The 24,987-nt window shown below is 38.3% G+C and overlaps 1 protein-coding gene and 1 long non-coding RNA gene across 3 annotated transcripts in view; one reads left to right on the top strand and one right to left on the bottom strand.

Moving 5' to 3' along the window:
• Positions 1-12,252, top strand: part of LOC105214951 (serine protease filzig) — a 43,471-nt gene extending 31,219 nt beyond the window's left edge. Inside the window, exons 2-7 of the mRNA XM_011188662.3 lie at positions 943-6,174; positions 7,245-7,431; positions 7,523-7,707; positions 10,717-10,832; positions 11,120-11,239; positions 11,721-12,252. Of these exons, the coding sequence (XP_011186964.1) occupies positions 943-6,174; positions 7,245-7,431; positions 7,523-7,707; positions 10,717-10,832; positions 11,120-11,239; positions 11,721-11,885 (6,005 nt within the window). The 3' untranslated portion in view covers positions 11,886-12,252. The remainder of the gene's footprint in view (positions 1-942; positions 6,175-7,244; positions 7,432-7,522; positions 7,708-10,716; positions 10,833-11,119; positions 11,240-11,720) is intronic.
• LOC114804311 (uncharacterized) overlaps positions 1-24,987 on the bottom strand; it is a 152,612-nt gene that overhangs the window by 115,756 nt on the left and 11,869 nt on the right. The window lies entirely within an intron of this gene.

Raw genomic sequence — 24,987 nt, 5'->3', positions numbered from 1 at the left:
TTTTTTGATTTTTCAGGCTTAAAGTTGTCAGCTCCTCATTTTCTCTTTCATTTGCTCGATATTATGACTTTTCATGTAAACTTAATTACAAGTGCAGTCATTACTTTCCATTTCCATTACAATTTGTCAAAATATTTTTTCGTTTCTCATCTTTCACTCTACTAATTCGTGCAGTGAAGTGTGAGTAAATTGAAACAGAAATATTTTCAGCTCGAGTTGACCGATTGAGCCATGAAATAAGTTAAGTTAATTATTATCGGTAGCTGCTTTCGATTTACCATAGCAATGAAACTAAGGTTTCTTTGTGTGATAAAATTCGTTGAATGCAAGCTTAATTAGTTTACATAATTGGAATTTAAATTCACTTTGAAGTTGTGCAAATGACAAGAATTGCTTATTGAAGGATTTTTTTTGGAGATTGGAAGGATTATTTATACTTGGATAATAAAATATAGGTGACAACTCTATTGAAAGAACATTCTAAAAAAAATATTTCGTCCATAAAGCCTTATATAAGGCCCCATTCATTGATATTTGGTTAGATTTTAGTTTTTTTTTAATAGGTGGCAACTCTATATTTTTATTAATACTTTTTTAATTAATACGAGAAGTTTCTTCAAACATCTTTTTACTTCTTGCTTGCATTTTGTATTTTTTTTTTTTACTAATCTCGATAGGTGGCAACCCTATTCAAAATTTGCATACATTAAAGATTTTATCAACACGTTAAATCTTTTCTAAAGTGCAAGTAGAAAACTAGTTTGTAAAATTTTCAATTTTATTTGTTTCGATAAGTGGCAACACTACTCTATATTTCTTTTTACATCTGGGAATCATTAAAGTCTAATATAAAGTATATCTAATTACTTTACTTTTAATTTTTTTGTCAATCACATCAATAATAAATCATAAATCCCAACCTTTTTCTTGCTCTCCTTACAGAAGGACGTAAGCTTTTCGGCGGCTACCGGATAACACCGAAACATTGTCGCGCCACCAAAACGCTGGCGATTAATGACCCACGTAAAAATGGACCCACCATCTGTATGTTCAATCACGAATGCGCGCAACGCAATGGTGAGGTGGTGGGCGCGTGTATGGATGGTTTTCTCTTTGGCGCGTGTTGTCAAATACCCAGCGAACAGGATCTTGAGACTACGCTGCTGAATGATGCACAGAACTCGTACTATCAACAACATCAACAACAGAAGCTGCAAGATGAGTATGGCGGCGCCAATCAAGCGGTGGCACAATCTTACGAAACCTATGGAGAGAGCCAACAGCAGCACTCGCAAGAGACCAAATATAGTCCACCCACTTTCAAACCAAAGCCAAAACCACAGCGCATACAGAAACCACAACAACAGCAACAATATAAGCCACAACTACCGAAACCCATCTATGGTGATGTGGTGGACACGGCATCCGAAGAGGTTAAACAACCAGAGAACAGTTATACGCAAACCAATATCGATAAAGTCTTCCAGCAACTGGAGAGTAGCAGCAGCGCTGTCAATTCCTATGAAGCAGTGCAAACGCAACAAGATGAAGTGCCTAGTAATAAGTACCAATCACAGGAATCAGTGCCAAACACAAGCACCCTGTATATGATGGAGTCGCTGGAGAGCGCACAGCAGGAAATACAACCTTCAGTTGGACCCACTGCTTCGTACTATGAACAACCGCAGTCCATGCAGGTGGATAGTCAGCAGGCTGATAGTCAACAGCAGGAAGAAGAGATACAGGAACAACAGCAGGAGAAACAACAGGAGCAGCAGGAACAACAACACGACAACCATGATATTTCAATTGAGAGCGCATCACAGCCCAATTCGGTGGATGCAGCTGCTAACAGCGCAGACTCGAGCACGCAGTCTTCCAGCGTCGAGTTGGAGCAGGAAGCACAAATGCAAACCGATCAAGTTGCTGCAAGTACAAATATTGTGCATGAGTCCAATCCACGTCCCGTCCACATACCATTCACCACCGCGTCACCAGTGTTCAATGATGACTTCGTCTTAGATCTGCTAAGCACAACATTACCACCGACATTCGATGATGAACCGGCCTCGCTTACCACAACGGGTTTGCCAATGCGCATCGTGAATGGACTCACCGAACCCAATAGCTCATCGGAATCGAACTCCTTCGAAGAGTTACCAGTAACACAAAATCCAGTGCAAGAAAATGAGTGGGAAGCGAATACCACCGAAGAGGATTCAAAAACCGAGTCGCAAGAGCAACAGACCGCCAAACCGCAACAGCAGCCACAACAGCAATCCAAACCACAACCTCCACTGCAACCGAAACCACATCCCAAACCACAGTCGCAGCAACAGAGCCAACGACCACAAATACAAATGTCTCGGCCACAACCGGCTCGGCCACAACCGGCTCGGCCACAACAAGTACAACAGTCCCAGCAACAGAAGCAAAAACCGCAACAGCAACAGCAACACAACCACAATCATCTCATACTTGATGGTGCCGAGTTCACACACAGCGACATCACACATCCCGGTGCCGATGCCGACTTAATCGAGGACGATTTGCAATTCTCAACCGGCTATGGACCACAACCTGTGTACATGGAAGCGCCTGTGCGTCAACCTTCGCCCATCAGCTATCAGCCAACAACCACCACAACAACAACACATGCATCGCTGGCGGCAGAAGACAAATACGATTTGATACAAAGCGTCCAGGATGAGGAGGCCAGCAAGAAACCACCCACATATGGTGAGCCTACAACCGGCACCTCTATCACCACGCATGTGGACTCCATCGAATCCATAATATTGCAGTTGAATGGCACAACCAATCATGGTCCTACTTATAATATTGTCAGTCAGCAACGACCACAAACGGTCTCATATGATACGGAAGTCGATGCGTCGGCAAGCAAATATGAGCCAACTGGTAGTGCACAACATTATGGCACAACAACACCAAATGTACCCATCACAACAGGTGAATCAGTGTATGGCGGTGCAACAACAAATTATTATGATGAAGTAGAGACTAAACGTCCAGTTGACTACGACGCCGACAATGAACAATCGAATACACCAAACTACTCACCGGTCACAGCGCAAGTTCCTGCTTATTTGGAGACCGTAAGCACCGACCTACATGCCATCCCATCTGTTGCACAACAACAGCCGGTACATTCGTATGTGTCTAAGCCTGTCACCCACGAAGTCCATAGTTCAACGACCGCTGTCAACTATGCTGAAGACGCTGCCGAAGTGCTGGACGAACACACAATGCCCGCAAATAATTATAATGATGTATTGCAATCGTCGTCACATCAAACGCACGAGTTCAACAAGATGCCGGCGCTCGGTATTGCCTATCCAGTTGATATGTCGCATATGGAGGAAGAGGGTAACTTTGCGCCAGATGTTGCAAGCAATTATGGCGCACAAAGTCATGTACAGCATACAACCACACAGGGCACAGTCGACAAAATAGCGGAAGTAGAAACAGCAGACACGAGCTATGCGCAAGTACCCGTTATTGCTGGTAAGCCACAACGTCCCGTAGCGCCGTATGTCGGTATGGTGAATGTACAGAATTACAATGGTGCCAAGCTGCCAACAACCGTTGTGTACAATGATGTGCCTCAAGAAGTATCCGTCTCATCGCATCCAACTAAAGTGCAGGATACTCAAGCACCTTCGTCGTCTTATCTTACACCCAAACCGGACACATTGACTACAATACAATATGTAGACCAAAGTACTGTCGCACAACGTCCAACAATTAGCAAGACGACCACGTCTGCCTATTTGACACCAACCACCACACCTGTGCCACCACGTCCACAATATGATGCAGCACCTGCTGTTACGTCAACACCACGTCCAGTTTCCGGTATAATCACCTCGAGCGGTACTAGACCACGTCCTCGTCCACGTCCAAAACCAAGTACCACACGTCCGAATAACAAAAAGACGAAACCAAGTTCGGCGAGGAAACCCACAACAGCAAAACCATTGAACAGTTACAACCAGACACCACCACAGCCTGCCAATAATTATGGTGGCGCACAGTTACAAACAAAGAAACCAGCCGCTCAACCCGCTAACAACTATGAAGCGCCAAACTTCAATACTAAGAAACCAGCTGCACAAACCTCGAACGACTATCAAGAACCCAATTATAATAAAAAGAAACCGGCACAACAACCAGCCAACACATACAATGAAAATACCGCGGATAATGGTTATGTTCAGCGACCAGTACAAGCCTCATATGCGCAAACACAACAACCTGCGAAGAAACCGTCGAAACAACCGACCAAACAAGGCGTAAAACAGCCAGTCAAACAACCCGCCAGCACCTACCAACACAACAAGCCAACATATGTGAAACGTCCGACGACGCAACCACAGCCCAGCAATAACAACAACGCGAAACCCGCTTCAAATACCTACAATGTAGAGCCAGTATATCAGCGACCCGAGCAGCAACCCACCTACAATGCGGAGCCTGTGACCAGAAAACCCGTCAGTCAGTCAACAAATACCTACAATGAACAAACGAATACTTATGGTTCTACAACGGCGACAAGGAAACCAATTAGCCACACGGCAGCCATCTATGAAGACCATGTAGAAGAACAAAATGTGCCTGTAGATACACAATTGCCCACAGACAACTATGACACATATCCTCAGGATACTAAATTAACATCACAGGATTATGGTCAAGACTATGATAAACCAGATGCTTCATACGATCAAAATGTTAAAGTACCACAACCCACTTTCGAATCGGACGCGTATTACCCAGCGCCACTACCTTCGAACAACTTCAATCAAGAGCAAGTAAGCGGCTCCACAAATCGGCCCATCATTGTACGCAAACCAAGTGTGGAAAGCGCTGCACCTACTACATCTCGTCCAAGCACAACATTTATTTACCACGACTCCGAGGTACCGCCACTTGTGGCTGCCGATGACAAGCTCGATGCTTTCGGTGCTGTACAGTCTCAAGTCTTTGGTGGTGATGTTAAGCCACAGTATGCGGACCGCCCACAATATACCTACGTACATAAGAAACCAGGCTTCGTCAAGGTAACATCGAAACCAATATCCACCACGAATGGAGTTATCACACCCAAACCAACGCTATTCACACTCGTCACAAACAGCGACTGGCCGCAAAGACCGAGCAGCGCCGGCACCATCTTCGGTGATAATGCATTCCCACCAACAACGCCATTGCCCGCCCTCAGCAGCACCTCATATATCTACAGTCCGGTAGTGACAAGACGTCCTGACTTGCCTCTAAATACGCCCGAATATGTCAACCTAGCTGGAGTCACAAGTAATGACTTCGATGATCCAGGTTACTATGGTGTGCAGAATGTAGGACAAAACGTTGCACAGAATGGCGTGCATCCGGCTTTCACGCAATCAGTCGCTGATACCGAATATGGTGTGCCATCCGATGATCGTCCCGCATTCCCAGGCTACTTTGGACCAACACCGACTTACCCACCATTCGCCATACCTGGTGAGAAACTTGGCGCGCCCGTCGAAGAGGAAACTTACACATCACCTAATGACTTCGTGAACTTCCCACCTGTACGCAACCCTAACCTCAACATGTCGGCCACATCGAGCGCGGTGACCACCGATTTGGAACTGTCGACACCCGCCTTCGTCGAGGATGGTGTTCTCAAGGACAAAATGAATACTTTAGTGCACAAGATCGTCGAATCACTGCAGGGTAACTTCGATGCCTTGGCAGATATGATTGATGAAGCCAATAACACCGCACCAGCTGCACCACCGTCCACATATCAAGCCGCCGGCGCTGGCGCTGGAGGCGCGGCTACAACACGCAAACCGACCAGAAAACCAACACGTTTAGCCACACAAAGACCGACCACCAAACGACCAGCAACACGTGTGACCACCAAACAACCGACACGTAGACCAGCAACAACCACAAGACGTCCGGCTACGAGACGACCCACAACGACCACACGTAGACCGACAACACGCAAGCCTACACGTCGTGTAACCACAACAACAACAACACAAGCACCAGTCCAAGATGAGTTGATCGATGAAGAGGACGAAGAAGATGTGAATCCAATAGATAATGAGATCGATGGTGATCAGGATGAGATTTACGCTGGCGCTGGTGGACGCAAATTTAGTAAGTAATTGCCGTATTGGTGACGGCAGAGTTTTTTTTTTGTTTTATTATTTGATTTTTGTGTTGAATTAGTTTGCCATGCATAGAATCCGAAACGACTCTGTTTCTTTTTCTTCTAATTTGTCACCACCCACTTACACTAAAACTGTCCCAATCACCCTCACCTCCTGAACCCACACACACTCCTTGTACCCTGTATGACTACACACTCCGCAATACATGCACGCACGCACGCGACATACACTCATGCACGCACACACACACTCACGCACGCTCGCACTTTCACCTGTAAAACGCTTCTTGCACTTGTTGGCCGTTTATTAACACATTTCTATTAACACGACATTACTATGCTAACCACTGCACTCACATAACTGCATTAAACCTTACATGAACATCGGGCTTGATCATCGCAGTGCGTCTGTTCAACCAAATATATGCCCTCCTCTAAATCGAGTTCCATTTTAAAGACTACTACAGACCATAATTCCCATCCATCTTCGAAAAAAAAACCTTAAGAAGTCTTTCAACAAATTCCCGCATAAATTCAAAGCCCTGCTTTGAAAATACCTCATAAATCCCTCATTTCTGATTTTCCCACCTTCGTCATATCATCCCTGACTCTTGCCCTCTTAAACTTGCCTCTGTTTGAAGAACATTCAAACAAAAACTTTGCCTATCTTAGCTATCCAACATGAACTCACTTGCCTTGGTCCTAACTTGCCCACTTAAACTATTTCACCACGCTCAACTTCACCCCATTTCACCTTCTCCATATACAATCCTAACCGATTTCATTCGCATTCTTTCTCCGTCAAACTCTCCCTTGACTCATGCAGTCCATTGCAGTTCTTCCGCAACCCAAGCACTTTCACCAATATCACAAATCACTTTTATCAACCACCCACACCATTACCATTTATCCACCACGAAATTGTAACAGTTAATCAATCATATCACAACAACCACCACCACCACCACTGACCAGCGTCACCTCGCAAAACACTCATCTATGCTGTTGCTATACTCTCCCTTACCTCCTAACCTCACATTTCACTCCCCATCGACAGAATGCGGCGTACGGCCACACATCAAATCTGGCAGAATTGTAGGCGGCAAAGGTTCCACATTCGGCGCTTACCCATGGCAAGTGCTCGTACGTGAATCCACATGGTTGGGACTATTTACCAAGAACAAGTGTGGCGGTGTTTTGATAACGAATCGTTATGTCGTCACAGCGGCGCATTGTCAGCCGGGGTGAGTAGAAAAGCAAATGCTGAAAAATCATAATTATTTTAGCTTGTTCTAATCTATATCTTTCTCCCCCCTAATTCTTTGTGGTCAACAGCTTCCTGGCTTCATTAGTCGCTGTTATGGGTGAGTTTGATATCTCTGGCGATTTGGAGAGTAAACGTGCTGTTACGAAGAATGTGAAACGTGTCATTGTACATCGTCAATATGATCCGGCGACATTTGAAAATGATTTGGCGCTGCTTGAGCTCGAGAGTACGGTACAATTTGACACACATATAGGTAAGTGGAAGAATTTAAGGAATTTGGAATAAGATAACGTTAATTTTCATATTGTTGATTGACTTTAGTGAATCCATGTGGTGACAGAAATCCAGATATGGATAATTAGACACTTCGCATAATATATTTCTAGACATTTTTTGATTATTAGCTCCGTTCTAAACAAATGATACCAAACTGTTGCCTACACTTAGGCTGTATGCATATTATAGTCAAGTTTCACAGTTTAAGACTGAAGCAAAGTCTCACACCTTAATGAATACCGAGAGTACAGTATTTTGAGGGGTTTACTGTTTTCAACTTCAGCATTTACTCCAATAAGACTTCCAAGTACTTCAAATACCGTTCTTCAACTGCATGCACATGTACCTTACAGCTTCCCGAACCCATTGCAATTGACATATGCTACTCGAACATTAAAACAAGTCAACTTCATAAAGCTTCTACTCACACACGCACAGCAGTTTACAGAGCCAACTTTATTGATTACTTTGCCCACGAAGAATGGAAGAGTCGTCTGCTTCAGTGTGTGTTCAAAGAACACAAAGGCTTTGCCGCAAGCACTCACAAAGCCAGCAAAAAGCGGTGGGAAATTCCACCTGCAATCCCAACAATGTTGCGTAGCTCAAGTATGTAATAGGACACTGCTTATACATGCAATGTGACCCCACGGCTACTACGAGTTTTGGGAAGCAACCATAAAGTTCAAGTTGGTGGCGTACTGCCTTTGCATACGAGTATGCATAACTGTGCATGAATTTATGCAACAAAAGATTTAAATAACCAAATTTCGTGTTGGATGAGGGACAAAATACTGACATGTTAGGCACATACATGCATAAATGTATATAAAAGAAGAATATATATATATACTTTTAAAACAGAATATAAATATATTTTAGTTCATTCATATTTTGTGCTTTTGATTATACAAAATTTACCTCAGGCAGGCTTTTCCAAGTATTTTAAGACAACTAAGAATACTTCAACTGGTTATATTATATTTCAAGCATTACTTTAATTTGTTTAATAGAAAATACTTTGGTAAATAGACGGTAATTTATTATCAAATATTTTGATGCGTAATCCAAGTTCCGACAATATCGAATCTATCGAACTGAATATAATTTTTCTATACAAAAGTCTTTTTTATAAACGAATGAGATAATAAATAGTTCTGCAAAAAATTTAACACCCGCTAGATGGTGCTGGAGTAGAGTTGGAAGGAATATATATAACACTTCTTCTCTCAAATATCATATTAGGTTGGCAAAGAAGCCTCCTCCTTATTTGCGAAGAATTCGGACTTCTTTCAGAAGCCTCTTTTAAGTTCAACTTTACACCACGAATGGAACATCCCATCCGAGCTCCCGTAGCTTCTGACAACTCATCGACGAAGTGTGTGGTTTGGAGTTGTCCTGGTGAAACACTACACCCATCCTGTTGGTCAATTCTGGACGCTTCTGGTCGATCGCCTACTTCAAGCGGTCCAGTTGTTTGCAGTAGATGATAGAATTAAGCTTCTGGCCATATGGAAGCAGCTCATAGTGGATGATTCCATTCCAATCCCACCAAACACACAGCAAAACTTTCCTGGCCGTCAATCCCTGCTTGGCCACTGTTTGGGACGATTCACCGGTTTTCGCCCACGACCCTTTTCGCTTGATATTGTCGTATCGTCGCCAGTCACCATCCGTTTCAAAAATCGGTCGAGTTCGGTCCGCAGCATATCGCAGGCGTTGGTTCGGTCCAGAAGGTTTTTTTGTATCAAGTCATGCGGTACCCAAACATCAAGCTTTTTTGTGTATCCAGCCTTCTGCAGATGATTTAAAATGGTTTGGTGACTAACTCCCATCTCCTGCCACATGACGGTCTAACTAAATGTTTTCCATGATTGGATCGGTATTCGTCGTCACAGGTCTTCCGCCGGCTGGCTTATCAATGTTGTCGTTTTCACCCGCTCTGAATCGTCGAAACCATTCCTCCGCAGTTCGAAGTGATAAAGTACCATCCCCAAAACACCATTAATCTCACGGATCGTTTCTCTAGCGGATTTGCCTTTAACGAAGGAAAACTTTAAAATAGCGCGAATTTCGGCGTTAGTGAACTCCCTGTTTATAACTGTTGAACGCAATATCCAAACTAATCATGCATAGCGTCGTTTTGTAGGTTATGTCAAGACCTTTCAAAGATGTATAGTATTGTCAGATATGAGCTCTGTAGCGCTTTATACGTAGCCGCGAAATTAAAAAGACAAAAAGGTGGAAGGGATTTGTCAATCTCTTATATTTTCCCATACTATATGTTTCGCCGATATTTTTCTCCCAATATTAGTATATGAAAGCTTTTTCAAAGACAAAGTGCTTTGAGATGTTTAGCATAACTTATCGGAGGCGACCATTATTAGGAAAGAGTTCTTAATAATAGACTGCCTCAAAATCTAGGCAATGCCGTTCAATATAGGTTAGAGTCAGAAAATTTGCACTTATTATAGTATAATTATGCTTATTATGTAATTAAATTATGGCAAATGAAGAGATCAGATCAGATACTTCTTTAAAATATCATCGACTATTTCCATAGGGACGGGACGTTAACATTCAAATTGTTTGAACTTATAGACTTGGAACTTCGACAGATAGAGAACAGAGAGTATATAGAGAACGTAGTATATTAGTTTATATTAGAAATCGGAATGATCTAAGCTCGATACCCAAAACGTTGCGTATACGTACTGTCCACTCAGTCAATCACATGTTTCCAATACTATACCCTCCATTATGGCAGTATTATATTATTAAAACTACTTAATTGCAATATTTCACTTTTCACAGAGCATTCTAGCTACTTTCTAAGCAAGCATTGAATAAACTCATTAGCCCTGAAATGATATTTTATACTAAATACCTATTTATTTCAAATCAGATCAGATTTATTTGAAACTTCCCATTACTTTCGTTGCTTAAATGAAATTTCTAACTACATTTTACTATTTTTCAACATTTCCAGTGCCAATTTGTATGCCCAACGACCAAGCAGACTTCACCGGTCGCATGGCGACAGTCACCGGTTGGGGACGACTCAAGTATGGCGGCGGTGTGCCATCTGTTTTGCAGGAAGTTCAGGTGAGTTTGTTGATGAAATTTAGCTTTGTGAGAGTGTATATGTGAGAGTATAAATATTAAATTACACATTTTTATAATTCAGCGAAATTTTATTATAAAATTAAAGTGGAGATTTTTGTATAAAAGTTGTAAACAAGGGTACAGTTTATTGCGCATTTTTAATAAAATTTTTTTGCATCAAAATTTTATTTTATTTTTTTTTTCTTATTATTTCATTTGTTTTTTTTTTAATATTATTTTATTATTATATCATTTTAATTTTAATTTTATCTTATTTTCATTTTAAGGTGCCAATTATTGAGAACAGCGTCTGTCAGGAAATGTTCCACACGGCGGGGCACAACAAAAAGATTCTGAGCTCATTCCTGTGCGCCGGCTATGCAAACGGGCAAAAGGACTCGTGTGAGGTAAGTGACGCAGAAAGTGATTAAAAAAGCCTTTCATCGATGTTTAAGAATAAGATTATGAATTTTTCGAAGATGACAGAAGGATTTGAAAACTTATAGATTATATTAGTCAATTAATCATATTTTAAATTAGTCATATTTCAAAGAATGTTTTTTTATTTTTTTTTTTATAGAAGAAATTTTAAGTTATTTTTTTATAAAAATTAATAAAAATGAATTTATTAAAAAAAAAAATAAAATATATTTTTGATTTATTTTTCGTAAAATTTTAGGCTCTCTAATTCTTAAAAACTTAAAATTTCTTCTAAAAAAAATTAATCTATTCTTAATCTATTTTTAATGAGTAACTAAGGGTTAAAAATATATACAACACTGACTATATAAGGCAATGGCGCTTTAATCAATACCAAAAATTAATAATAGCATTTTTTTCTTCCTCCTCTTCTACCACACACACATCCACACAATCAAACAACAACAGGGTGACAGCGGTGGTCCATTGGTGCTGCAACGACCCGACGGTCGTTACGAATTAGCCGGCACTGTATCACACGGTATCAAATGTGCGGCGCCATACCTGCCCGGTGTCTATATGCGTACGACATTCTATAAGCCTTGGCTGCGTAGCATAACGGGTGTCAAATAAATAACGTAACACACACAGCGTTAAGCAATAGTCGAGCACAACAACAGTAAACAGCAACAACAAAAGTACACATAAACGCAACGCAATAGCAATAGCAAATACCAACATTGTCATTATATATAATATATATAGTATATTGAATACAGTTAGTTAGGTATACGAATACGATATATATATACATATATATAGTATATAAGTGTATAAGTGCAACAACACCAATAGGAAATATGAAGTTAGTGAAAATTATGTGAAAACAAATCCGTGTAAAAATGTGCGAAAATAGCGAAAAAAGCAAAAACAAAATTTCTGTGCAAAATGAGATTTAAAAGTTAGCGATAAAATGCAAGCGCCGAAATGTATATGCCGTTATAATATAAGCAACAAGCAAGCGAGAAAAACATTGCGAAATTGCGCAAAAATTCAGTTAGCCAAAGTGAAGCTGAAAAAAATTATTAATGAAATTGTTGTTTAGAGGCATGTAAGGCACTCATATATACCAACATAACGCGTGGTAGCGAAATTGAATAAGCAACTTTTTCACCGACTACACTGCAGGCTATAGCTTGTCAAATAATTTTTTTTTTGCTGTTATTTTCATATTTATTTTCATATTTATTTTTCGCGCATAATATTCCAAGCTTAAAAATAGCCACATTTAATATGTCTGTTGTGGGGTATTTACGAAAAAACCGGCAGTGAACGCCTGTGGGTATGCAACGATTTTTTGTTTACCTTAATGAAAGCCTGTCGCATGGCGTACACGCAATTTTCCACTTAAATTTACGCTGCGCAATGATTAGTGCGCTTGTTGGCATTAAATAGCATACCTTTTGGCGCAAGGCAAAATATTTTTCAAAAACACAATATTTTCAACAACAACAAAATTATAGTTATACTTCCAACTGGGGCTTGGGTGGGTTAACGGAAATTAAGCGAAATTTCATAGTTGATATAAAAAAAAAAAATAATAATTAAAAAAATCGTGCCTAAGTAGTCTGAATGTTTAAATGCAAATTGATGTTTTGTCTTAGTGTTAAAGTAATTTTATGCAATTGAAAAAACAAAAAAAATAATATTTAATTATATTGTTAGTTAATTTTACAAAGCACAAAACAAACAGGCGTTGAGTTGTTCATTATTTATTTCTACATTTAAATATTTATTGCCTACTTTTAAGCGCGCAAACTATTTATTGAACTATTTATTTGTGACTATGCTATTTATTTAGGCATTTCGTATATTTATTTAGCAAATTATTTATTGAAAAACAAAAATATTTATTGAAAAAAAAATATTATTTTTTGAAAAAAACGAAATTGGAAAAAAAATGTGAAGAAAAATTAATCTTTTCAAAAAATTCAAATTCCATAATTAAATTGATTATAAAATTATTTATTACTGTAACTATTTATTTATTTATTTATTTATTTCATATTTATTTATTTATTTCATATTTATTTATTTATTTACTTAAATATTTATTTATTTCTCATTTAAGTCTAAAGCAAACTAATTTGCTTTCCTTAACAACTAACCTTTAATTCAACTAAAAACACTGTTTAGACAAATTCTTTACTACGAAAACAGTTTTTGTTACATAACACATAAGTGTACTCATTTCAACCGTTGGTGGTAATTGAGGCGCTTCACTGCGTTGAAAACGAATTTATGCCTGACAACGAAAGATGATTTGCTTGTTTGAACAGCATTGTTTTTAGTTAAATTGAAATTAACAAATTAGTTATATTAATTATTTTCATTAACAAAACGAACAAAGAACGACTAAATGAAATTATAATTTAATTCTGAACTAATGTAATTAATAGTAAAATTAAGTCAAAATAATGCATAAACAATTAAAAAATAATAATTTAAATATTAAATGTAATAAAATATGCAAAAATGTAAAGGTAGCATATATTCAATGAAAATATATTTAATAAACATATATTTTAAAAAACATTTTAAAATTTTTATGCATAATTACATAAAATAATAGTTTATATTATAGCATTAAATAAAACGAATAATGTTATTAAATAGAAAAATTCGAAATTATGTTGTTTTATTCGTGAATATAGACCATTCAGCAAAAACTGAGTTGAAAACGAAAATGAAACCCCTTAAACTAACATACTTAGGATAGTTCATAATTTTCAGTTTTTTAACCTTAAATTAACCTCGTCTAAGTTCGGGTTATTGCTATAGTCATATTAAGTTAACAGACAATTTGACCCATATGTCCGGCATAAAGTCCAATAAAATCAAGAAAATCATCATATATAGTATATGAGGGCTGAGGTAATTCCTGAACCGATTTCACTCATTTTCACCACCAACATACTTTACATCCAAGATTATATGCTCACTTAATTTGGCTAAGATATGTCACATATTAAACGATTTAAAAGCTATTAAGCATATCGTATGTTTGAAGCCCTATAATTTGGTATATGGGATCCAGGGGAAGTCATGACCCGATGGGAGATTTACCCATATTTTCGGTTAAAAATTACCCAAAGGCACTGAGTTCTTCATATTCGATATCCGGGGCATTGAAAATTTATTTCCGATTTTTTTCACAAGTGATACCACAGATTATATACAGAATTTGTGTAAAGTTTTATTCCTATCAATTCCAATCTACATTGGTTCCTTATATATACAATATAAAGTGAAAGAAAGAGATGGAGTTCAAAATTAAATTCTATGAGAAATAGTCGTAGTTGTGAACCGATTTCAACCATTTTCCACACATGTCATCAGGCTATCAAGAAAATATTATGAACCGAATTTCTTTAAAATCCGTCGAGTAGTTCTTGAGATATGGTTTTTGACCCATAAGTGGGCGATGCCACGCCCATTTTACATTTTGTAAAAAAATCGATATCATTGGAAACAACACCCGCGCCGTTAGTTCTGCTTTTTCCAGACTGGATAAGGAAACGAAGCGTAAGGGTCTGGTGGTGAACGAGGACAAGACGAAATATCTCCTGTCATCAAACAAACAGTCAGCGCATTCGCGTCTTGGCTCCCACGTCACTGTTGACAGTCATAACTTCGAGGTCGTAGATAATTTCGTATACCTGGGAACCAGCATCAACAACATGCTCTTGGTGCTACTTTGGACTAAGTAGGCAATTGAAAAGTAAAGTCCTCTCTCGACGCACAAAAACCAAACTCTACAAGTCCCTCATCATTCCCGTCCTACTTTACGGTGCAGAAGCGTGGACGATGTCAACATCCGATGAGACGGCACTAGGAGTTTTCGAGAGAAAGGTTTTGCGGAAGATTTATGGTCCCTTAAACATTGGCAACGGCGAATACCGCAGACGATGGAACGATGGATTGTATGTGTTATTCGACGACATAGACATAGTCCAGCGAATAAAAAGACAGCGGCTACGCTGGCTAGGTTGTTCGAATGAATGAAAGTGCTCCAGCTCTGAAAGTATTCGTCGCAGTACCCGCTGGTGGAAGCCGAGGAAGAGGTCCGATAGAAGGACCAGGTGGAGAGGGACCTGGCTTCGCTTGGTATAACCAATTGGCGCCAAACTGCCAGAAGGAGGGATACGTGGCGCGATGTTTTTGACTCGGTTAAAACCGCGTAAGCGGTGTCTACGCCAGTCAAGAAGAAGAAGAAGAAGAAAAAAATCAGAGTACAGCTTATTTTTGCTATTTCTTATGTAAAATTTAGTGTTTCTGATGTTTTCCGTTGGTGAGTTAACGCACTTTTAACCTTTGTATGTGAGGTGGGCGTGATTATTGTGTGTGTGAAGTACGTAAGGGAACTGACTGCAGAAAGTTTGGTTTACATAGCTTAATTTATTTTGCGAAATATATACTAAAAACATATTTGGGGCGGGGCCACGCCCGCTTTCCCAAATTACGGGCCCTTACTAGTATAAATTTTGTAAATACTGCTAAAGTAATATGGCATTAACCATATGAAACTCTTTAAGAAACCCTGAAGAATACAAAAAACATAAGCGTTTTGAAACAAAATCTCCGATAAATGAACGTACCAAATGGCATATTCGCAAGTTGGCAACGCACGACATGATGAGTTGGTTCAAAATGAAAGTGCCAAGACAATGTATACAACAAATTTTGAAAGGATACTTACATAATTCTTAAATATGAATTCAAAGTATCTATCGCAAGATCGCAATAAAACGCATGCATCCTTTATGCGAAACATACACATTCTAAGAAGTAGAGTTTCAAAATTTCATATTTTATGATGAGAAAACATTAAATTTAGATGGATCATAAGTATTGGAGGGATCTACGGTACCCTCGCCATACTTACTATAAGCGCAACAATGGCGGTGGATCTCTAATGATGTGGGCTGCTCTTAGCGCTAAAGATAAGTCTCCCAATTGCCTTGTCCTGAACCGTAGGAAAGCGCAAATATATGGAATAGCTGGACTGTGAATTTATCACATTTACTGAGGAATATCATGGCGATAACTGGGTGTTCCAGCATAAAGTCGCAAGGTAACCTAAAGCCTTTTTTGAGTCGCGTAATATTCCCTAACTTCGGTGTCCGGCATTAAGTCCTGATCTGAATTCAATAGAGTATTTATCGGCCATATTTTCCGCAAATGTTTTTGGCTATACAAAACAGTATGACAACTAAAACAAGCCAATAAGGAGGAATGAGCAAAGATAAACGTTTCAGTACCAATTCCATGACAAATTGGCTAAAACTTTTGAAAACCAAACTATTTAAAAGTTTAAACTAAAAATAAAACTAAAAACTTGAATTTTGCACATATTGCAATTTTCTATGCTATCAAATGAAGTTTTGCGAAAAGAAATTGCAAGAAACTCAAAAAAAAGTTAAACGTTAAAGTTTAATTGTTTTGAGACCAACGACCAGAATAAAACACAAAGAGCATACCAAAAATCTAATTGCCGATACATAACAACACTACTCAAGCGTCAAAAAATGCCTAAAATGGCACTTAAAATGGTTGCCACTGACCTTTCCTAAAAAAAAGCAAACAATTTCAGAAAGCTCGCCACACACAAACACGAATAAGTGCCAGCAAAGTTGGTTAACATATCACCTTTGCCCTGACGCCAACGCCAACACACACACACGCGCAATCGCACACTAAAATGCCGGAATTCGCAACAAACAAAAAAGTCCGGAAAGCTTCTGGGCGTTTTGTTGACATGTTGAATACAGTTACCCCAAATTGGCTCTTTTCGATTTTATCCTAGGGTGTTTCAATTGACTACGTGAGTGTAAGTGTGTGTACGTGTGGCTTGTGGTGGCTTGTCCACTACATACAGTCTTCTTACATAGATATTCTCATTTTTTGTTTTTGTAACTGCTATGAGTTTCTCTAAAAATAGCACAAAGACAGAAGAATTGTGATAAAACCAGCAAAGTCCATTGCAAATTTTGTGACAAAGTTTCAGTGAAATGGTGTTGATAAAATCGATATTCGCAAGCCCTGAGGTGTGATGTGTACTAAGTAGTCTTAAGCACCAAAGCACTTTAATGTTGGACAATTCGGTTTTATGTTGAGTGAAATGAGTTGCTAAGCACTCGGCTTATTGAGAATATTTCGAAAGCTGATACTTGATGCCAAAATGTAATGAGAAAATGTGAAACTTATAGAATTTAAAAAAAAAGCTTGCAAAGAAATGTAAAAAAGAAAAATAATAATAATAAAAAAACGGTAAATGATACTTCAATTAAAGTCGACTATATTTTTCTGAATTTCTATATTTTAGATGGATTTTTGAATGGAAGAACTAACAACAGGCATCATCAATTTAACTTCGCACGTTCTTCGTAGTAAAATCTGTTTGTCGCAGTAATAGCAAGGGATCCAATATGCCCAAAACTTGAATATTTTCTACACCAAGAATGTAGTAGAAATCCTATGTATGTATGTTTGTGATTGGCATGGAAATCGTTTAGCCGGTTATACCCGAATTTATGATAGCGCGCCACTCCTCTCTTTCCCTCACAGTTCGTAGAAGTAGTAGAGTAGAATTCCATTACATTCCCGAAATTTTCTTTTTTTTACGACCATTTCAATATACGTTTTGCTCGACGGTTCTTCTTTTAGCATTTTAAGTCTCCTGAAGCCAAATTAATATTTCTTCCGACACCCTGTTTGTCCTCACTTCACCACCACCTTGACCTTTCGGGAACTCTAACTTAATCCCTCGTGATATTTCAAAATGTAAACAACCTTGAACTCACGTGACCTTTCAAAGCTCATTGACACTTGCCAAATGTTATTGACTCCGGCAAAAGTTTATTTACATTTTGAGGGGTCACGTGGTGGTCATTGGCTTCCACCTAAGATCCATTGACTCCGTCCAGGTCAAACCAAAGGTCCTCCGAGGTCAAGGGAGTTCTAGACAGGAGTCAAGGGAAGTCAAGTTAAAGATTACAACAGGTCAAATAGAGGTTGGAGGAAATCGGTCAAAGAATTAATCCAGATCCGTAATCTTAATATAATAATTTTCGGTTTTCTGGATGTTTGTTTGTCGGTTGTTTGATATCATAATGAATCTGAATAGAAATGCTTTCTATTCCCAAGGTAAATGAAACAGCATAGGCCATATACCTCTTATGGAAAATTTTACGTGGTATGTTCAAAAAATAACGGGAATTGTAAAAAATAAAATTTAACGAATTTGGAGTCCACCAGGCATAACTCGGTGTGACTTTTACCTATTTATAAAAATAAAGCGAACCTTGAAGGCCCGTCATTCTCAAGCTTACGAGAAATCGCTGAGAAACCCAAAGACTATAATAGAGTATGAGAAGTGTTTCGACGATTGGAAGAAATGCTGGCTTAAGTGCATGACATCGATACCAAATTTATGGCCGATGCCGATGCCGATTAATCGGTCAGTTAGCAAAGAATCGGCCGATTTTCCTTTAAGGATAAATATGGCCAATATTCGAAAATAGTAGGGCTAGTTAAAATAATAAAAATAAAGACGAAATATCTCCTGTCATCAAACAAACAGTCAGTGCACTCGCGTGTTAGTCTTGAAATCCAACGCAGAAACACTTTTGCCAACAGGTGCTACTTTGGAGTAGGCAATTGAAAAGTAAAGTCCTCTCTCGACGAACAAAAACTAAACTCTACAAGTCCGTCATCATTTCCGTCCAACGCTTCTGGTGTCAACATCCGATGAGACGGCACGGCACTAGGAGTTTCCGAGAGAAAGGTTTTGCGGAAGATTTATGGTCCTCAGAACATTGGCAACGGCGAATACCGCAGAGCGCGGCTACGCTGGCTAGGTCATATTGTTCGAATGGACGAAAGTTCCCCAGCTCTGAAAGTGTTTGATGCAGTACCCGCTGGAGGAAGCCGAGGAAGAGGGAGGCCTCCACTCCGATGGAAGGACCAAGTGGAGAAGGAACTGTCTTCACTTAGTATTACCAATTGGCGCCAAGCTGCCAAAAGGAGAGATGCGTGGCGCGCTGTTGTGGACTCGGCTATAACCGCGTAAGCGGTGTCCACGCCAATCAAGAAGAAGAAGAGTAAACATAATCCGTTATTTTCAAAGAGATGACTTTTGTCATTTATATCTCGCATTGTGAAAAGCGTCACATAGTAATGGTGACTCGATAGAAACTTCGGAAGCTTGTTTTGGAGGTTCTTTTGCATGCACCTTATATTCCAGGCCAGCACCAAGTGATTATCACATTATCCTGTCTATGGCGAACTTTTAAAAATAGAATCTCAAATAGTGGCTTTATTTCAAAATCTCAAAAAGTTGTTAAAGAAAGCTGGGAATATTTGACATAAATCGAATCTTTCTAGCAGTGCTAAATAAAACCTTCAATTTAATGCAAAATTATTGAATTTCTTTATACTAGAGTTAAATTATCATCGTGATGAATTATTAGTTCAGAATTTATGCTTTAAAGAAATCAAAAAAGTATAAAATAAAAAAAAAGAATCGCCAAATATGACCGATGCCGATGTTGAATTTTGTGGCCGATACTGGCCAATGCCGATACCAAGGCCGATTAATCGGTCGGTCTCTAGCGACAAGAAATTAAAAAAAAAAACGATCAGCACATTATCAAATCTCACCACTCATAACAAATATCTCCCTCCACTGCTCTTCAAAATATTGGCAACCAATTTTCGTTAACTGCGCACAAAATCTACTGAAATGCTTTTCGATCTCAACTTATCGACAACTTGTTAAAATTGGCTACTTACAAATGCAAACACAAATAGATACGAGGAGTACGTATAAATAACAGACTTCTCCCTCTCCACCTCCATCGCAATAGCTTTTAGTTTTACTACAACGCAGCAACTAGTTAAAGCGAATTTTACAACACCGTTAGATTGACGACGACAACGACGACGACGGTAAAGCGCTTAAAGTGGGTTAGCGCAGAAATCGCTTTCACACCCAAACAAATTTTGCTGAAGAAAGTGTATAAGTGCTTTGGCAGTATATTTCACTTATATAATATACTTATATATATCCAGATATTAAAGTGTAGGTGTTTGAGTGTCTGCGTACGGCACCGCTTGCGGTTACGCTGTAAGTATATCTTTATAAGCTTCTCGTACAATAAGTGAGCACTAGCAAACTACACAAATAACTCAACTGTCTGCGTTGGTAAAATATAGCCAAGTGCTTAAATAAGGGCTTTCGTGCGCGTAATACATACCAAGCAATATGCATAAGTATGTATGTGTGTATATAGGACGTGAGTAGCTAAAAGTGAACAAGCTGCGGTTTGGTTAAGTTTCAACACTTTTGGAGGTAATGGAGAGATGCTTTAAATACGTGTATACGCTGTCATCACTTTTTTAACTTTAGTTGAGGAAGCTAGAATATACGTTGTTATTTTAGCACATTGACTTGAATATGCGATACTGTGATGGCGATTTAGGACTCATGTAAATGTTATTATTTAGGAAAAATATTAAATCGTTATTTACTATTACCACGATATTTTTTTTTTATTTTTTTTTTATTAAAGCTTACATAATAAACAAATTATTAAATAAACTAAAGTACGCAGCGCTAGCATCATAGGCTTTCGGCTGATTACCACGATATATTTTCATAATAATAATTAAAAAAAAAAAAATAATGATTGCAAAAATTTGATCATTAAATTTTCATTTAACACAGTAATTGATGTTACTTATACGCACCGTCGAACAGAATGTGTACTCGTTTAAAGGAAAACGGCAGAAGTTATTCGCATGACATCATATTCGATCAATTATCATACAATTTGATAACGTTGCTGACAAATATTTTCATTAAGCTACTGAGAATACAATATAGCGGAGGAGGCTCTATGAATAAATAAAGCCATACCTTTACTAAGTTGATTAGTTGTCTATAACAAGCAACTGTTGCAAATTAGCATAGGAATGATAGTATTTTGGAAACACTCTTTCACTGAAACTAACATTAATGCGACTAACTAACTATTTCACGATAAACCGGTAATGGGTTCCAGGACACAGTGACATTCCGGGAAACTGTAAAGCAGATGAACTAGCCAGACTAGGTACCACCTGTGAATATACATACATGAAAAAGTGAATATACATGCCTCTGGCCGATATTTAATTTGATATTTAATTGACAAATACGTCATAGATATAGCCGAATCTCGCTGAAAACAATATCTGACTTGCTCAATATGCTAAAACGTGCCCTGAATTGAATAATGACCACACATGCCGTTTCTTCAAATTTAAAAGAAACGACTTAAGAACTATAGTAAGAGTGTTAACAGGTCATTGTCTTATTGGTAGTCATGCCAGTAGACTGGGGACACCTTACAAATGAAGAATAGGAATAGGAGGAAACAGTAGAACTGACAAAGGCTATTGTACTGGCATAGAAAATCACCTCCCAGGCTAAACTTAAGTGATGTTTTATAGCTCAAAAATAAAAAATTCAAAATTTACCATATATGGAGTCTAAGAGAAGGTGTATACTGATTTTTTGTACCGTTCCCATAGCAGTCGGTTTCAAGTAACCGGAACGGAGCCGGATTGTTATTCGGTCAAGGAATGTCAACTCGGCATCATTCCTTAATTTTTTTACTCTTCAGTCTTATATTGGCGATTAAAAAGAGAGGTCTCTTAAATTCTTGGCCAGCAAGGAGATATGAAAGTTCACCAAAAATAAGCGGTGCCACGCCTATTTGTCAAAATCTTTAACTGATTTATAAGCAAATCCTATATTATTATACTCTCGCAACAAATGTTGCTAAAGAGAGTATTATAGTTTTGTTCACATAACGGTTGTTTGTGTCACCAAGAAATATAAGAGTTAGATCTGGGGTTATATATACATAAATGATCAGGATGACGAGTGGATTTGAAATCCGGATGTCTGTCCATCCGTCTGTCCGTGCAAGCGATAACTTGAGTAAAAATTAAGATATCTTAATGAAACTTGGAACACATATTCCTTGGCACCCTGAGGGGGTTCGAAAATGACCCCGCCCCCAAAATTGGTTTTTTGTATATATCTTGCAAACCAATAAAGCTATATAAACCAAACTTTCTGCAATCGTTTATTTTAGCCTTTCCTTATACAGTCCAAAAATGAAAGAATGAAATCGCATAATAACCACGCCCACCTCCCATACAAAGGTTAGGTTGAAAATGACTAAAAGTACGTTAACTCACTAACGAAAAACGTCAGAAACACAAAATTTTACAGAAGAAATATCAGAAAGAAACTGCACTGAGTATAGGTGTCCCCATATACTATTTATGATGATTTTCATTATTCTATTGAACTTTATTCAGAATATATGCGTCCACAATTTATATGCGAGTTGGGTGTGCTTTTAGACCGATTTTCACCCTCTGCAACTTACAATACACATTTTATATAGAATTTTGGCTCCTTGGCTTCACATATTCCTTTAAATGACCTCTGCCTGATTCAAAAAGAAACTAATGTGGAATTTCGCATTCTAAATTTGACCACGAATATTGTAAGAGAACGTAAACCCCAACAAAATCGCAAATTCTAAAGCATATTGATACTACGAGCAGCAACCTGTGGTAGAGTGAAATAAATCACGGTGAAAATACACACACATCTTGCAAGGATGGCAATTCAATTTTAGATTCCTGCACACAAACTCTACAGAACCGCAATACAAGCCATTTAAACTCGCCAAAAACCAACCAATTAGTGCATTTTCTTGTATAACTGTAAAGCTCACCCACGCTTCGGCGGATTAATGTGGATTTTAGCGCCAACCACTGCTGGAATCTCTACTTCATATATAGTTATATATGTATGCGTTCACCTATATTTATATAGCTTATAAAATCTGAGTATCGAAAGCCATTGGAAATGCGCAAAAGCCAACAAACAGCAGGTGCGTTGCAAGGAAACTACTTCTTGTTCTTCTCCTTCATTCATACATACACGGCAGAGTACTTGTAGTTAAATGCATTTCTGCTGTTGGTTTAAGATTACCAGTCGACAACAGTAGCTACAACAACAAGCACAGCAAAAAAGCGCAACATTGGCACTTCGAAAATGCAAATAACATCAAATATACGCTAAGTAAATAAGTATATATATATATGTGTGTTTGTATATAAGTATACATATACACAGGTGTAGTGAAGTGTAAGAGTTAGTTGCAATCGCAACTGCTGAGGTCTATTTGTACGCTGAACTTTAAAGTGCAGCACTTAAGTGCAGGTTGCAATTCACAGTTGGTAAAATTCTTCGGCGACACTAAATTTGAGCTTTTTGCGTAAAACTGACATTTTTAGTGCAACTGGCATTAAGTGTATTTTTATTTGGAGTCATCAATTGATATTGTCTTTTAGTAAACTTAGTTTGAGGTGGAAACCTTTAGTTGATTTCAAATAAGTTCGAATGTTGGTTAGAAAAATATAAATTAATATATTTTCCGATAGATGGCGCCGCGATCAGAATTTTGCGTATATTTCGGAAAATATTGGAATGTCTATCTGATACACGGTGTCTATCTGGCCACGCTAGATAGGCAATATTATTAACGATCATATTTAGAGTCCAACTTGTTTGTCAGTTAGTAAATGTACTGCGCTTGCAGTAAATGAGTTCGCTAGATGGCGCCATGGTCAATATTTTACTAAAACTCGTGTTTATATCCGAGTTTACTTACATTTCAGGAAATATTGGAAATAAATTTGATATAGATTTGAAAAATTTGGTTCCGCCAGGTGGGGCTAAGATCGCAATATTACTAAAGATCATATTCAGAGTCCGATTTAGGTTATCAGTTAGTAACTGTGCTTGCAGTAAATGAGTCTGCTAGATGGCGCCAGAATCGATATTTTTCGAAAAATACCCATTTTCGATTAGCTAAAAATATTATGGAAAGTCTAAGAGAATCAGGCAATTAGGAATCAATCCTCAGGTAAGAGTCAGGCTATTATGTATAACTTAATATTGTTCATAACAATGACTTTGAGCATATAATTTGACTTTCCTCCGTGAAACTTTCATAATTTATTATTTTAGAAAATAACCGTTAAAACATCGACCTACGACTGTTCTTCCGAATGGCCTAATCCACATTTAGAGACCAAGTATTTTCACTCAATTAATTGTATCTCTGCTTACCCTCCCATTAGGATTTTAATTGGGAAACAATTTTATATTCTTATTATTATTGATTCCGATCAATTATGATTCCAGATAAACGAATAACACCGGGTTCCACTCACTTGGTGTACTGAAAATCATTGAAACACAGAGCCAATATTAACAATCTGATTGAACAAATTGTATAGCTAGCCCGTTGAAAACCAACACTAGGATATCGATGAAATAAGTTCCGCTATATTATTTAAAACTCTCCTCTATTTGCTACTACTTTCAGTAAGAAAACTAAAAACTCCATCCACATTATTCAACCAACACGAACAGAGCGAAGAGCACAAAATTCAATTTTACTGATTGCACATAAGGAGCAATAATTCAATGGCCCCATTGAGACTTTTATGCCTGCTTCAAAAAGGTAAAGTGGCTGCCATTTCATTGGGGCAACATGTGTCACACACTTCGATTTGCTTCGCTTGAATTTATTTCGCCAGC

Source organism: Zeugodacus cucurbitae, chromosome 6 (genome assembly GCF_028554725.1).
Source record: "Zeugodacus cucurbitae isolate PBARC_wt_2022May chromosome 6, idZeuCucr1.2, whole genome shotgun sequence".
Lineage (NCBI taxonomy): Eukaryota > Metazoa > Arthropoda > Insecta > Diptera > Tephritidae > Zeugodacus > Zeugodacus cucurbitae.
The sequence above is the reverse complement of the archived record's forward strand: the minus strand, read 5'-3'. Positions and strand labels throughout refer to the sequence as shown.